The following is a 13,361-nucleotide window of genomic DNA, read 5'->3' on the forward strand; positions in this document are numbered from 1 at the left end:
AGCAAAAGAGAAAAAGAAGAATCTGGGTTTGTTCTCCTTGGAGCAAAGGAGATTGAGGGGCGATTTGTTAGAGGCGTACAAGATTATGACAGGTTTAGATAGGGTAGACAAAGAAAAGCTGTTCCCATTAGCTCATGGTACCAAGACTAAAGGGCACAGATTTAACGCTTGGGGCAACAGATATAGGAGGATGTGAGGAAGAACATTTTTTTACGCAGTGGGTGGTAATGCCCTGGAATTCTCTGCTGGTGGCAGATGAAACCATGAATAATTTCAAAAGGAAATTGGCGGACACTTGAGGGAAATAAACTTGCAGGGCTTCTGGGATAGAGCGGGGGAATGGGACTGACTGGCTTGCTCTACAGAGAACCAGCATGGACTCGATGGGCCAAATGGCCTCTTCCTGTGCCGCAATGACTCCAGACTGAGGTGCCAAGAGGAGACAGAACCCATACATCCACACGGTGTGGGAAAGGAAGGAGACTCCTGGCTCAACTTATCAAGTACTGCAAGTTATAATTAGCACAGGGCTTTGAGGAGGTGACTGCAAACAATTTCACATTCAGCAAATTAGTGCATTCCTTTTACCCGCCGAGCACCAACAAGTCATTTCAAGGCACAGCTGTTAGCAGACCATGAGTCATCCTCACTTAAAGGCCCACCAGAAAAAGCAGTGGCCACAGGTACTCACGCAAACCTGCGCTCCTCCGTTATCCTGAGCGTAAAAAGTAAAAGGGCCACAAACACATAAATAGATAGATGATTGACCTTTGGCTGCTTTCATAGCTTGTTTGGTGAAGGTAGTTGTATAAATGAGCTGTATACACCAGTAAGTGACTGATTTGATTGATGATCTGTTAGCTAGATTACTTCAGCAAGGGTGATAGTGGATTAGAGAAAGGGGGAAATTATCCAGGGTTCCCATTCCTGAGCAATAGCCAGTGACTGTTGGTAGAAAGTCTAGGTATGCCTACTAACATTGGCCTAGGGACAGGATGGGTGCAATGCTGCCCATATGCCCAGAGAACCAGCTCAATCCCTAGGTTTAGGCATAAAGGATGATGCTCAGCTGATGTATCATGAGTGACTGGCACTTACGTAACTGTAACCCAGTGAGAGTCAGTGCCTTAAGGTGACAGTCCCATTCAGCTGATGTGCTCATGAACCTACATTGGCTATCCATCTGGCAATGCCTCGATTTTAAAATTCTCATCCTTCTTTTCAAATTTGTCCAAGGCCTCGCCCCTTGCAGTCTCAGTAACCTCCTCCAAACCTACAACCCTCCGAGACCACTACACTCCTCCAATTCTAGCCTCGTCCGTCCCCCGATTTCCATCACTCCACCATTAGCGGCAGTGCCCTCAGCTTCCTGAGCCCCAAGCTCTGGAATTCCCTCCCTAAACCTCTCCACCTCTCCATCCCTCTTAAACCCTACCTCTTTGGCTAAGCTCTTGGCTGCCTGTCTTAATATCACCTCGCTGTCAAATTTTGTTTGATAACGCTCCTGTGAAGTGGCTTCGGGATGTTAAAGGCGCTATATAAATGAAAGGTGTTTTTCCGTTATTGATATTAATCTCTGGGACAGGGTGGCTTTGGCAACCTAAGAGATATTCTTGTGACTTCGTTTTCTCAGTGAGGAGCCCTGTCCATTGGCACCGTGTATTGGAAATTTGGGCAGGTATGGGACACAATTTCCCAACCATTGTTTGAAAAGGACAGAAGACAATGTGCAGCACCTCCCTGATTTACAATGTTTATCAATGGCAGCCATGGCTTCCTTCTGAGAGTCTGGGATAAGAAAATGAGGCTCTAACATCCACATTGAGAGTCAATCACAGGTCAGGTACATCAGGGTTAGGTTCAAGCAAGTCTTCTCAAGGTGAGGTGCGTCTGCCCAATCCCAGAAGATCCAACTCTGCCCCCCACTCAACCTCCCAACCACCCCCCCCAGCACCCCAGCTGCAGAACATTCTCTCCATGTCCCATTCTAAAGCTAATTTAGCCTCAAATTAGGAGCACTCAAGTCCCATGGTCACATACCACCGCGTGGCTGGATCAAGATCCCTAGACCTGGCTCTGAACAACTGCACATCCGCACATCCTGCACAAGCTCAGCTGTTTCAGCAGCCATCGGTGTGAACACTCGGAATTCAGGTTGACAGCTGCACCAATCATCGCCAATCCCACTGGAATCTATGCAGCAATATCAGTGAGACTTCATTTCAGCGAGCTGGTCTAACACACGCTCAACCCACGCCTGTACGCACACACTAACTCACTTCATACACACTCACACTAACTCACTCTCATACACACCCACACACGCTCACTCAAACACACCCACACACACACTCTCATACACACTCACACTAACTCACTCCCATACACACCCACACACGTTCACTCAAACACACCCACACACACACACTCTCATACACTCTCACACTAATTCACTCTCATACACACTCACTCTAATACACACTCATGCACACACACTCTCATACACACCCACACACACTCTCTCTCTCACACACATATACACAGGCTCACATACACACTCACACTAACTAACTCTCATATACACCCACACACTCACTCACTCTCATACACATCCACACTCATTCACTCTCATACACACCCACACACACACTCTCATACACACTCACACTAACTCACTCCCATACACACCCACACACGTTCACTCAAACACACCCACACACACACACACTCTCACACTAATTCACTCTCATACACACTCACTCTAATACACACCCATGCACACACACTCTCATACACACCCACACACACTCTCTCTCTCACACACATATACACAGGCTCACATACACACTCACACTAACTAACTCTCATATACACCCACACACTCACTCACTCTCATACACATCCACACTCATTCACTCTCATACACACCCACACACACGCTCACACACACTCCCATCCACACACTCACTCTCACACACACCCACACACACTCTCTCACACACACCCACACACTCAGTCTCATACACACCCACACACACTCTCATACACACCCACACACTCTCACACACACACACACCCACACACACTCTCACACACACCCACACACTCTCTCACACACACCCACACACTCAGTCTCATACACACCCACACACACATTCACTCTCATACACACCCAGCCTCTCATACATACCAAAACACACTCACTCACACTCACACTCACATACACCCACACACTCATACTCAGTCATTCTCATACACACTGTCCTACAGTGGCTGCAATCGTACCTAGCACAAAGGAATATAGTTGTGGTTGTTGGAGGACAATCATCTCAGACCCAGGACATCACTGCAGGAGTTCCTCAGGGTAGCGTCCTCAGCCCAACCATCTTCAGCTGCTTCATCAATGACCTTTCCTCCATCATAAGGTCAGAAGTCGGCATGTTCGCTAATGGTTGCAGAGTGTTCAGTATCATTTGCAACACCTCAGATACTGAGGCAGTCCACACCACGCAAGTGCCAGGCAATGACCATCTCCAACAAGAAAGAATCGAACCATTTCCCCTTGATGTTCAACAGCATTACTATCGCTGAATCTCGTATCATTAACATCCTGGGTTTTACAATTGACCAGAATCTTAATTGGACCAGTATATACGAACATACGAATTAGGAGCAGGACTAGGCCACTCTGCCCCTCGAGCCTGCTCCGCTGTTCAAGATTGTAACCTTAACTCCACATTCCTGCCTACCCCCAATAACCTTTCACCCCCCTTGCTTATCAAGAATCTATCTACCTCTGCCTTCAAAATTTCAAAGACTCTGCTTCCACTGCCTTTTGAGGAAGACGTCTAAAAACTGACGACCCGCTGAGGGCAAATATTTCTCCTTATCTCTGTCTTAAACGGGCGACCTCTTATTTTTAAACTGTGACCACTAGTTCTAGATTCTTCCACAAGAGGAAACATCCTTTCCACATCCAACCTGTCAGGAACCCTCAGGATCTTATATGTTTCAATCAAGTTGCCTCTTACTCTTCTAAAGTCCAGCGGATACAAGCCTAGCTTGCATGCTTCCTATGCATTTATATCCTTCCTTAAATAAGGAGACCAGTACTGTACACAGTACTCCAGATGTGGTCTCACCAATGCCCTCTATAACTGAAGTATAACCTCCCTACTTTTGTACTCAACTCTCCTCACAATAAACTATAACATAGTGTGAGGGAGAAGGTGGTGGGGGGGAGGGGTGTGGGGGGAAGGGGTTGCAAAGGGGAGGAGGTGGGGGCAAGGAGGTGTGAGGGGGAAGGGGGTGCAAGGCAGGGGAGGGGAGGGCGGGGTCATGACCCTGGCGAGTGGGCCAGCCCACAGCCTGCATTGCCTCCTCAATGTCGGCGTCCTCCAGGCTGATGCTGCGCTTGTGCTCACCATCCAGCTCACAGTGGAGCTTCTTTCCTGGCTCCCAGTTGTGATGGGGGAAGGGCAACCGAGACCAGATCGAGCCTCAACGACCGCCTCATGGGCACCTGGGCAACCTGCTCCTCCCCGTCGAGCTCCTAGTCGACTGGCGATCACAGATACATCATCAATGTGTGAACATTTGCCAGTCTGCCAGTATGAATGGCAGGATAGGGATCCTGAAGAACCAAGACAGCATGGAGTGGGCTTCACCATCAGAAACGCTTTGCTCAGCATGATAGAGCCACCTTCAAATAGCTCGGAACGCATACTGTCCATCCGACTGCTCACCGCCTCTGATCCAGTACACCTACTCAGCATCTATGCTCCAACACTCTGCTCCCCACCTGAAGTTAAAGACCAGCTCTACGAGGAACTCCATAATATCATCAGTAGCATTCCCAATACCAAACATTTGTTCCTGCTGGGGGACTTTAACGCCAGGGTTGGGGCCGACCATGACTCATGGCCCTCCTGCCTTGGGCGCTATGGCATTGGAAGGATGAATGAGAATGGACAGAGACTGCTGGAGTGTACCTATCACAACCTCTGCATCACCAACTCGTTCTTTCATACTAAACCCTGTCACCAGGTTTCATGGAGATATCCAAGATCATGTCATTGGCACCAGCTGGACCTCATCGTCACAAGGCGAGCCTCTATAAACAGTGTCCAAATCACACGCAGTTTCCACAGTGCGGACTGCGACACCGACCACTCCCTGATGTGCAGCAAAGTTAGACTCAAACCATCATTCCAAGCAGAAGGGCTGCTTGCCCATCAACACTAGCAGAATTTCTTATCCACAGCTGTTACATAAGTTTCTAAATTCACTTGAAAAAGCCCTTCAAAGCACTCCTGCATGGGATGCAGGGGATGCAGAGACGAAGTGAGCCCACATCAGAGACGCCATCTCTGACTCAGCAATGACCACCTTTGGTAAACGTGAGAAGCAGAATGCAGACTGGTTTCAATCTCACTTTGGAGAACTGGAATCTGTCACAGCAGCTAAGCGCACTGCACTGTTGAACTACAAGAAAGCCCCCAGCGAGTTAACATCCGTAGCACTTAAAGTAGCCAGAAGCGCTGCACAAAGAGCAGCCAGGCACTGTGCAAATGATTACTGGCAACACCTAAGCAGTCGTATTCAGCTGGCCACCGACACCAGAAACATCAGAGGAATGTACGATGGCATTAAGAGAGCTTTTGGGCCAACCATCAAGGAGATCGCCCCCCTCAAGTCTAAATCAGGGAACACGATCACTGACCAACGCAAGCAAATGGACTGCTGGGTGGAGCACTACCGAGAACTGTACTCCAGGGAAAATGTTGTCACTGATACCGCCCTCAATGCAGCCCAGTCTCTGCCAGTCATGGATGAGCTGGACGAACAGCCAACAAAATCGGAACTCAGTGATGCCATTGATTCTCCAGCCAGTGGAAAAGCCCCTGGAAAGGACAGCATTACCCCTGAAATAATCAAGAGTGCCAAGTCTGCTATACTCTCAGCATTCCATGAACTGCTTTGCCTGTGCTGGGATGAGGGAGCAGTACCACAGGACATGCACGATGCCAATATCATCACCCTGTATAAGAACAAGGGTGACTGTGGTGACTGCAACAACTACCATGGAATCTCCCTTCTCAGCATAATGGGGAAAGTCTTTGCTCGAGTCATTTGAAACAGGCTCCAGAAGCTGGCTGAGCGTGTCTACCCTGAGACACAGTGTGGCTTTCGAGCAGAGAGATTCACCATTGATATACTGTTCTCCCTTCACCAGCTACAGCAGAAATGCCGAGAACAACAGATGCCCCTTTACGTTGCTTTCATAGATCTCACCAAAGCCTTTGACCTCATCAGCCGACGTGGTCTCTTCAGACTACTAGCAAAGATCGGATGTCCACCAAAGCTACTAAGTATCATCACCTCATTCTGTGACAATATGAAAGGAACAATTCAGCCTCATCAGACCCCTTTCCTATCCTAAGTGGCGTGAAACAGGGCTGTGTTCTCGCACCTACACTGTTCGGGATTTTCTTCTCGCTGCTGCTCTCACACGCGTTCAAGTCTTCAGAAGAAGAAATTTTCCTCCACACAAGATCAGGTGGCAGGTTGTTCAACCTTGCCTGTCTAAGAGCGAAGACCAAAGTACGGAAAGTCCTCATCAGGGAACTCCTCTTTGCTGACGATGCTGCATTAACATCCCACACTGAAGAGTGTCTGCAGAGACTCATCGACAGGTTTGCGGCTGCCTGCAACAAATTTGGCCTAACCATCAGCCTCAAGAAAACAAACATCATGGGACAGGATGTCAGAAATGCCCCATCCATCAATATCAGCGACCACGCTCTGGAAGTGGTTCAAGAGTTCACCTACCTAGGCTCAACTATCACCAGTAACCTGTCTCTCAGTGCAGAAATCAACAAGCGCATGGGAAAGGCATCCACTGCTATGTCCAGACTGGCCAAGAGGGTGTGGGAAAATGGCGCACTGACACGGAACACAAAAGTCCGAGTGTTTCAAGCCTGTGTCCTCAGTACCTTGCCCAAAGGCAGGGAGGCCTGGACAACGTATGTCAGCCAAGAGCGATGTCTCAACTCATTCCATCTTTGCTGCCTGCAGAGAATCCTTGGCATCAGGTGGCAGGACCGTATCACCAAAGCAGAAGTCCTCAAGGTGGCCAACATCCCCAGCATTTACACCCTACTGAGCCAACGGAACTTGAGATGGCTTGGCCATGTGAGCCACATGGAAGATGGCAGGATCCCCAAGGACGCATTGTACAGCGAGCTCGACACTGGTATCAGACCCACCGGCCATCCATGTCTCCACTTTAAAGACGTCTGCAAACATGACATGAAGTCCTGTGACATTGATCACAAGTCGTGGGAGTTAGTTGCCAGTGATCGCCTGAGCTGGCAGACAGCCATAAAGGCGGGGCTAAAGAGTGGCGGGTCAAAGAGACATAGCAGTTGGCAGGAAAAAAGACAGACGCGCAAGGAGAGAGCCAACTATGTAACAGCCCCGACAACCAATTTTATTTGCAGCGCCTGTGGAAGAGTCTGTCACTCTAGAATTGGCCTTTATAGCCACTCCACTTCACAAACCACTGACCACCTCTAGACGCTTACCCATTGTCTCTCGAGACAATGGGGACAAAAAAGATAAGTACTGATGCTAGAAGAGCTGGTCAGAGACTGTGAATTCTGAGGTGAGTAACTCACCTTCTGACTCCCCAAAGCCTGTCCACCATCTACAAAGCACAAGTCAGGATTGAGATGGAATATTCTCCAATTAGCTGGATAAGTACAGCTCCAACAACACACAAGAAGCTCTACACCATCCAGGACAAAGCAGCCACTTGATCAGCACCTCATCCACCACCAGGTGAAATTGTGAAACTAGCTAAGAGGAAAAAGGAAGCATACATAAGGTCTAGGAGGCTGAAGAAAGACGAAGCTTTGAAAGAATATCGGGAATGTAGGACCAATCTGAAACGAGGAATTAAGAGGGCTAAAAGGGGTCATGAAATATCTTTAGCAAACAGGGTTAAGGAAAATCCCAAAGCCTTTTATTCATATATAAGGAGCAAGAGGGTAACTAGAGAAAGGATTGGCCCACTCAAGGATAAAGGGGGAAAGTTATGCGTGGAGTCAGAGAAAATGGGCGAGATTCTAAACGAGTACTTTGCATCGGTATTCACCGAGGAGAGGGACATGACGGATGTTGAGGTTAGGGACAGATGTTTGATTACTCTAGGTCAAGTCGGCATAAGGAGGGTGGAAGTGTTGGGTATTCTAAAAGGCATTAAGGTGGACAAGTCCCCAGGTCCGGATGGGATCTATCCCAGGTTACTGAGGGAAGCGAGAGAGGAAATAGCTGGGGCCTTAACAGATATCTTTGCAGCATCCTTAAACACGGGTGAGGTCCCGGAGGATTGGAGAATTGCTAACGTTGTCCCCTTGTTTAAGAAGGGTAGCAGGGATAATCCAGGTAATTATAGACCGGTGAGCCTGACGTCAGTGGTAGGGAAGCTGCTGGAGAAGATACTGAGGGATAGGATCTATTCCCATTTGGAAGAAAATAGGCTTATCAGTGATAGGCAACATGGTTTTGTGCAGGGAAGGTCATGTCTTACCAACTTAATAGAATTCTTTGAGGAAGTGACAAAGTTGATTGATGAGGGAAGGGCTGTAGATGTCACATGGACTTCAGTAAGGCGTTTGATAAGGTTCCCCATGGTAGGCTTATGGAGAAAGTGAAGTCACATGGGGTCCAGGGTGTACTAGCTAGATGGATAAAGAACAGGCTGGGCAACAGGAGACAGAGAGTAGCAGTGGAAGGGAGTTTCTCAAAATGGAGATGTGTGACCAGTGGTGTTCCACAGGGATCCGTGCTGGGACCACTGTTGTTTGTGATATACATAAATGATTTGGAGGAAAGTATAGGTGGTCTGATTAGCAAGTTTGCAGACGACACTAATATTGGTGGAGTAGCAGATAGTGAAGGGGACTGTCAGAGAATACAGCAGAATATGGATAGATTGGAGAGTTGGGCAGAGAAATGGCAGATGGAGTTCAATCAGGGCAAATGCGAGGTGATGCATTTTGGAAGATCCAATTCAAGAGTGAACTATACAGTAAATGGAAAAGTCCTGGGGAAAATTGATGTACAGAGAGATTTGGGTGTTCAGGTCCATTGTTCCCTGAAGGTGGCAACGCAGGTCAATAGAGTGGTCAAGAAGGCATACGGCATGCTTTCCTTCATCGGATGGGGTATTGAGTACAAGGGTTGGCAGGTCATGTTACAGTTGTATAAGACTTTGGTTCGGCCACATTTGGAATACTGCGTGCAGTTCTGGTCGCCACATTACCAAAAGGATGTAGATGCTTTGGAGAGGGTGCAGAGGAGGTTCACCAGGATGTTGCCTGGTATGGAGGGCACTAGCTATGAAGAGAGGTTGAGCAGATTAGGATTATTTTCATTAGAAAGACGGAGGTTGAGGGGGGACCTGATTGAGGTGTACAAAATCATGAGAGGTATAGACAGGGTGGATAGCAAGAAGCTTTTTCCCAGAGTGGGGGATTCAATTACTAGGGGTCACGAGTTCAAAGTGAGAGGGGAAAAGTTTAGGGGGGATATGCGTGGGAAGTTCTTTACGCAGAGGGTGGTGGGTGCCTGGAACGCGTTGCCAGCGGAGGTGGTAGACGCGGGCACGATAGCGTCTTTTAAGATGTATCTAGACAGATACATGAACGGGCAGGAAGCAAAGAGAGACAGACCCTTAGAAAATAGGCGACAAGTTTAGATAGAGGATCTGGATCGGCGCAGGCTTGTTCCTGTCCCTGTGCTGTAATTTTCTTTGTTCTTTGTTCTAATCTGTGTAAACATTCACTGCATCTATCACTGGCACATCACAGCAGTGTGTACCATCTACAAGATGCACTGCAGCAATGCCCAAGTCTCCTTGGACAGCATCTTCCAAACACACAACCTCTATCACCTAGTAGAAAAAGGACAACAGTCGAATGGGAACACCACCACCTGCAAGTTCCCCCCCAAGTCACTCAGCATCCTGATTTGGAAATATATTGCCATTCCTTCACTCTCTCTGGGCCACTGTCTTTGTTTCAGTTTGTGTGTGTCTGTGTGTTTGGGTGTGTGTCTGTGTCAGGCTGTCTACATTTGTGTGTGTGTGCGTGTGTGTGTGAGCACGTGAATTTGTGAGTGTGTTAGAGCAAAATTTTTTTCATCCGTGCATAGGATGTGGGTGTCGCTGGCAAAGCCAGCATTTGTTGCTCATCCCTAATTGCCCCTGAGGAGGTGATGGTGAGCTGCCATCTTGAACCGCTGTGCTTGCACTAAATGTTGGCCATGCCAGCCTTGCTCACATTCCCCGAATAAAAGAGAAGATAAATCCCAGTCAAACAGCTGAATTGCACGCATCAATTAGTAAATTCCTCGTCAGGAATTAAGTATTAATCTCCAGGCCGCCACTGTAAGCAGCCCAGGCGAAAAATCACAGAGGAATGAAACAAAATTGTATTTTCCTCATTTCTGTTGAACCGGTTTGTTTATTTGATTGGAAAATGTTGGCAACAAACTCTGGTTACCTGAGTCAAGAATTGTCCAACCAGGTAACAAAGAGTCTGTTTGCTTTCCAGGTGGCCTGGAAAAGTGGTGTTGGTTGGTCTTTTTACAGCACATTATCTTGTATGATAAAATCTAAGCTAATTCTTAGTAGCATTGTATTCAGTGCAGGTCAGCCACTTTCAACCAGTCCATAATCGTCAGAACACTCACAGTTATGGTCTGGAATGTCTGGAATCCTCTCTTTACTCAGGGAAACACAGCCCACCATTGGCAACTGTACCTTCAACTCTCTTCATCTGGAGTTCCGCGGAATGTTGACTAATAAGGAAATTTACAAAGGAAACGTGCAAAAGAATTCACTGGAGATGGGAATAAAGCTTTAAGGGAATAGAGCAACCAATGCAGAGAGGACCTTTAGTGATATAAAAGATCGAAACAATTGGAATTAAACATGAGGATCAACTGCTATTTCCCAACTAAGACCTGTGCCGAGGAGTGTTGTGTTCTCAGGATTCAACTGAGTTTAGTAAAAGATATGAGACTGCATGCTGTTGAAAACAATGGATTCTTCTTTATTCTTGTACTTTCACTTTCCAGCCCCTCTGCTGGCATATGTGTGTGCATGGTAGCCTCAAGTGGACAAAATGCAAAATACAATTTTCAAAACACTACAAGGAGAAGGAGGCTAAAAGAATGGATGAGGGTATCAATGGCAGCTGAGCTGAGATCGGGTTAGAGACGGATGATATTACAGGGGTGGAAATCTGCGATCCTTGTGATGCAGAAGATATGGGGTCGGAAGCTCAGCTCAGGGTAAAATAGGACACCTGAGATTGCAAACCTACTGTACCTGAGACAGTAGCCAGGGAAGATGATGGTCAGGGTATGGAGTTTTTTGCAGGGGATAAAGACAATGGCTTCAGTCTTCTCCATGTTTAACTGCAAGAAATTGCAGTTCATCCAGGACTGGATGTCAAAGAAGCACACTGACAAGGCAGAGGCAGGAGAGGTGGTGGGGAGGTAGAGTTGGGTGATATCAGGGTACATGTAGAACCTGACCCATGTTGTTCAGACGATGTTACCAAGGGGCAGCATGCAAATGAAGTGGTGGGCTGGAGTGGGGAAGGGAGGGTGATGGACCTGAAGAAAGATCCTTGGGGGAGTCTGGAGGTAAGGGTGTGGTGTGGGTAGCGAAGACATTGCTGGAGATGCTTCAGCTACCATTGGGTAGGTTGGATTGGAACCGGGTAAGGATTGTCATACTGAGCTGGACAATGGAGAAGAGGCATTGGAGGAGGATGGTGTCGTCCACCATCCCATTGAGGAGATGAACCAGCCCTCTCAACTCTCCATTAGCACACGAATACCATCAAACTTCTGTCTCAACCAGCACGATTGTATTTAAGCTTCTCTGCTGTAATGCATGGAACTGTTTTGGTGCAGGCACGCTGAAACAGTTCTCAGTCATTTGAGACAAGAATCGCAGAAAATTCTAGAAGGCAGAGCTTGGCTCATGTTCAATCTATGCATTGAAGGCACCTTTCCAAAAATAATACATCGCTCAGGCAGCCGCTGGCAAAGTCTATACTCACACCCTGTTCATAATCCTTGTTGTCCATGTTGTACATCAGGCAGGACAACTCATAACAGCCGCAGTTCAATATGCTGATCCTAAGGCTGCTGAAGAGCTATTTTTCCAGTCGCCTGGTGACAAGGGTGGAGCCCAAGAAGGCTTTCCAGCCCTATGCCTTAATACCTCTCCGTTGTTTACTGCTAATACTCGATTGTTTTCATTATAGTGGGGGAGTGGTCACCTGACTTTGGGGGAGGTAATCCCCCTTTTGTTGCTATGGTTTCTTCCCACATTCATCCATTTTTACCAGAAGGGTTTTATTGCAGAGCTGCTCCTACCTGATTATCTATCTTGCCTTGTCAGAAATACTGCTCAGCACTGGCTTTAAGGCATAAATACTCATCTAACTCATGCATCAATATGTTTTAGGCTTAGGTTATAGATCAGGTTCAATATGACAGAAATAGAAAAAGAACATCAGAAATAGCAGCAGGAGTAGGCCATTCGACCCCTCAAGCCTGCTCCACCTTTCGATAAGATCATGCCTTAACACAACTCCAACTCCCCGCTCTAACCCCATATCATGTGATTCCCTTAGAGTTCAAAAATCGATTAATATTCTCGACTGAACATCCACAACCCTCTGGAGTACAGAATTCCAAAGATTCATGATCCTCTGAGTGGAGAAATTTCTCCTCATATCAGTCCTAAATGATCCTGAGATTATAACCCTGTGTTCTAGAATCTCCAGCCAGAGGAAACACCCTTTCAGCATCTACCCTGTCAAGCATTTTAGTGAGCTCACCTCTCATTCTTCTGAACTCCAGAGCATAAAGGCCCATTCTACTAAATCTCTCGACATCCGACAGCCCTCTCATCCCTGGAATGATTTTCTGATGCACCGCCTTTTCATATTTTTTTCTCTCAGCGATGTTTCTATACTGCTTCTGCTAAAGGCCTTAACTCCTTCCTGGAGTACAATGTTATGACTTGGACCGTCTATCAAACCTCTTTAATTATTAACTGCAATTGCTACAGGTGCAGACACATTCCATGTGAGCAGAAGATTAGTAGAGCCTCAGGGTTAACAATCTCTACTGGGTAGTAGGCAGGATTTCACACATAACTTCAATCAATCTATCTATCAGCCATGTAACAGACTAATTTATTAATCGGATTTATTTACATGTAAAATTACTTACAAAAGCAAGCAATGCAGGCAAGGAAGTAAGTGCAATGC

General features: G+C 47.1%; 1 protein-coding gene across 1 annotated transcript in view; it reads right to left on the reverse strand.

Annotated features, from left to right (window-relative positions):
• Positions 1–13,105, reverse strand: part of LOC137353637 (parvalbumin alpha-like) — a 64,190-nt gene extending 51,085 nt beyond the window's left edge. Inside the window, exon 1 of the mRNA XM_068019989.1 lies at positions 12,927–13,105. Coding sequence (XP_067876090.1) covers positions 12,927–12,999 — 73 coding nt within the window. The 5' untranslated portion in view covers positions 13,000–13,105. The remainder of the gene's footprint in view (positions 1–12,926) is intronic.
• Between the last annotated feature and the right edge of the window lie 256 nt (positions 13,106–13,361).

The sequence above is a fragment of the Heterodontus francisci genome, chromosome 41, assembly GCF_036365525.1.
Source record: "Heterodontus francisci isolate sHetFra1 chromosome 41, sHetFra1.hap1, whole genome shotgun sequence".
Lineage (NCBI taxonomy): Eukaryota > Metazoa > Chordata > Chondrichthyes > Heterodontiformes > Heterodontidae > Heterodontus > Heterodontus francisci.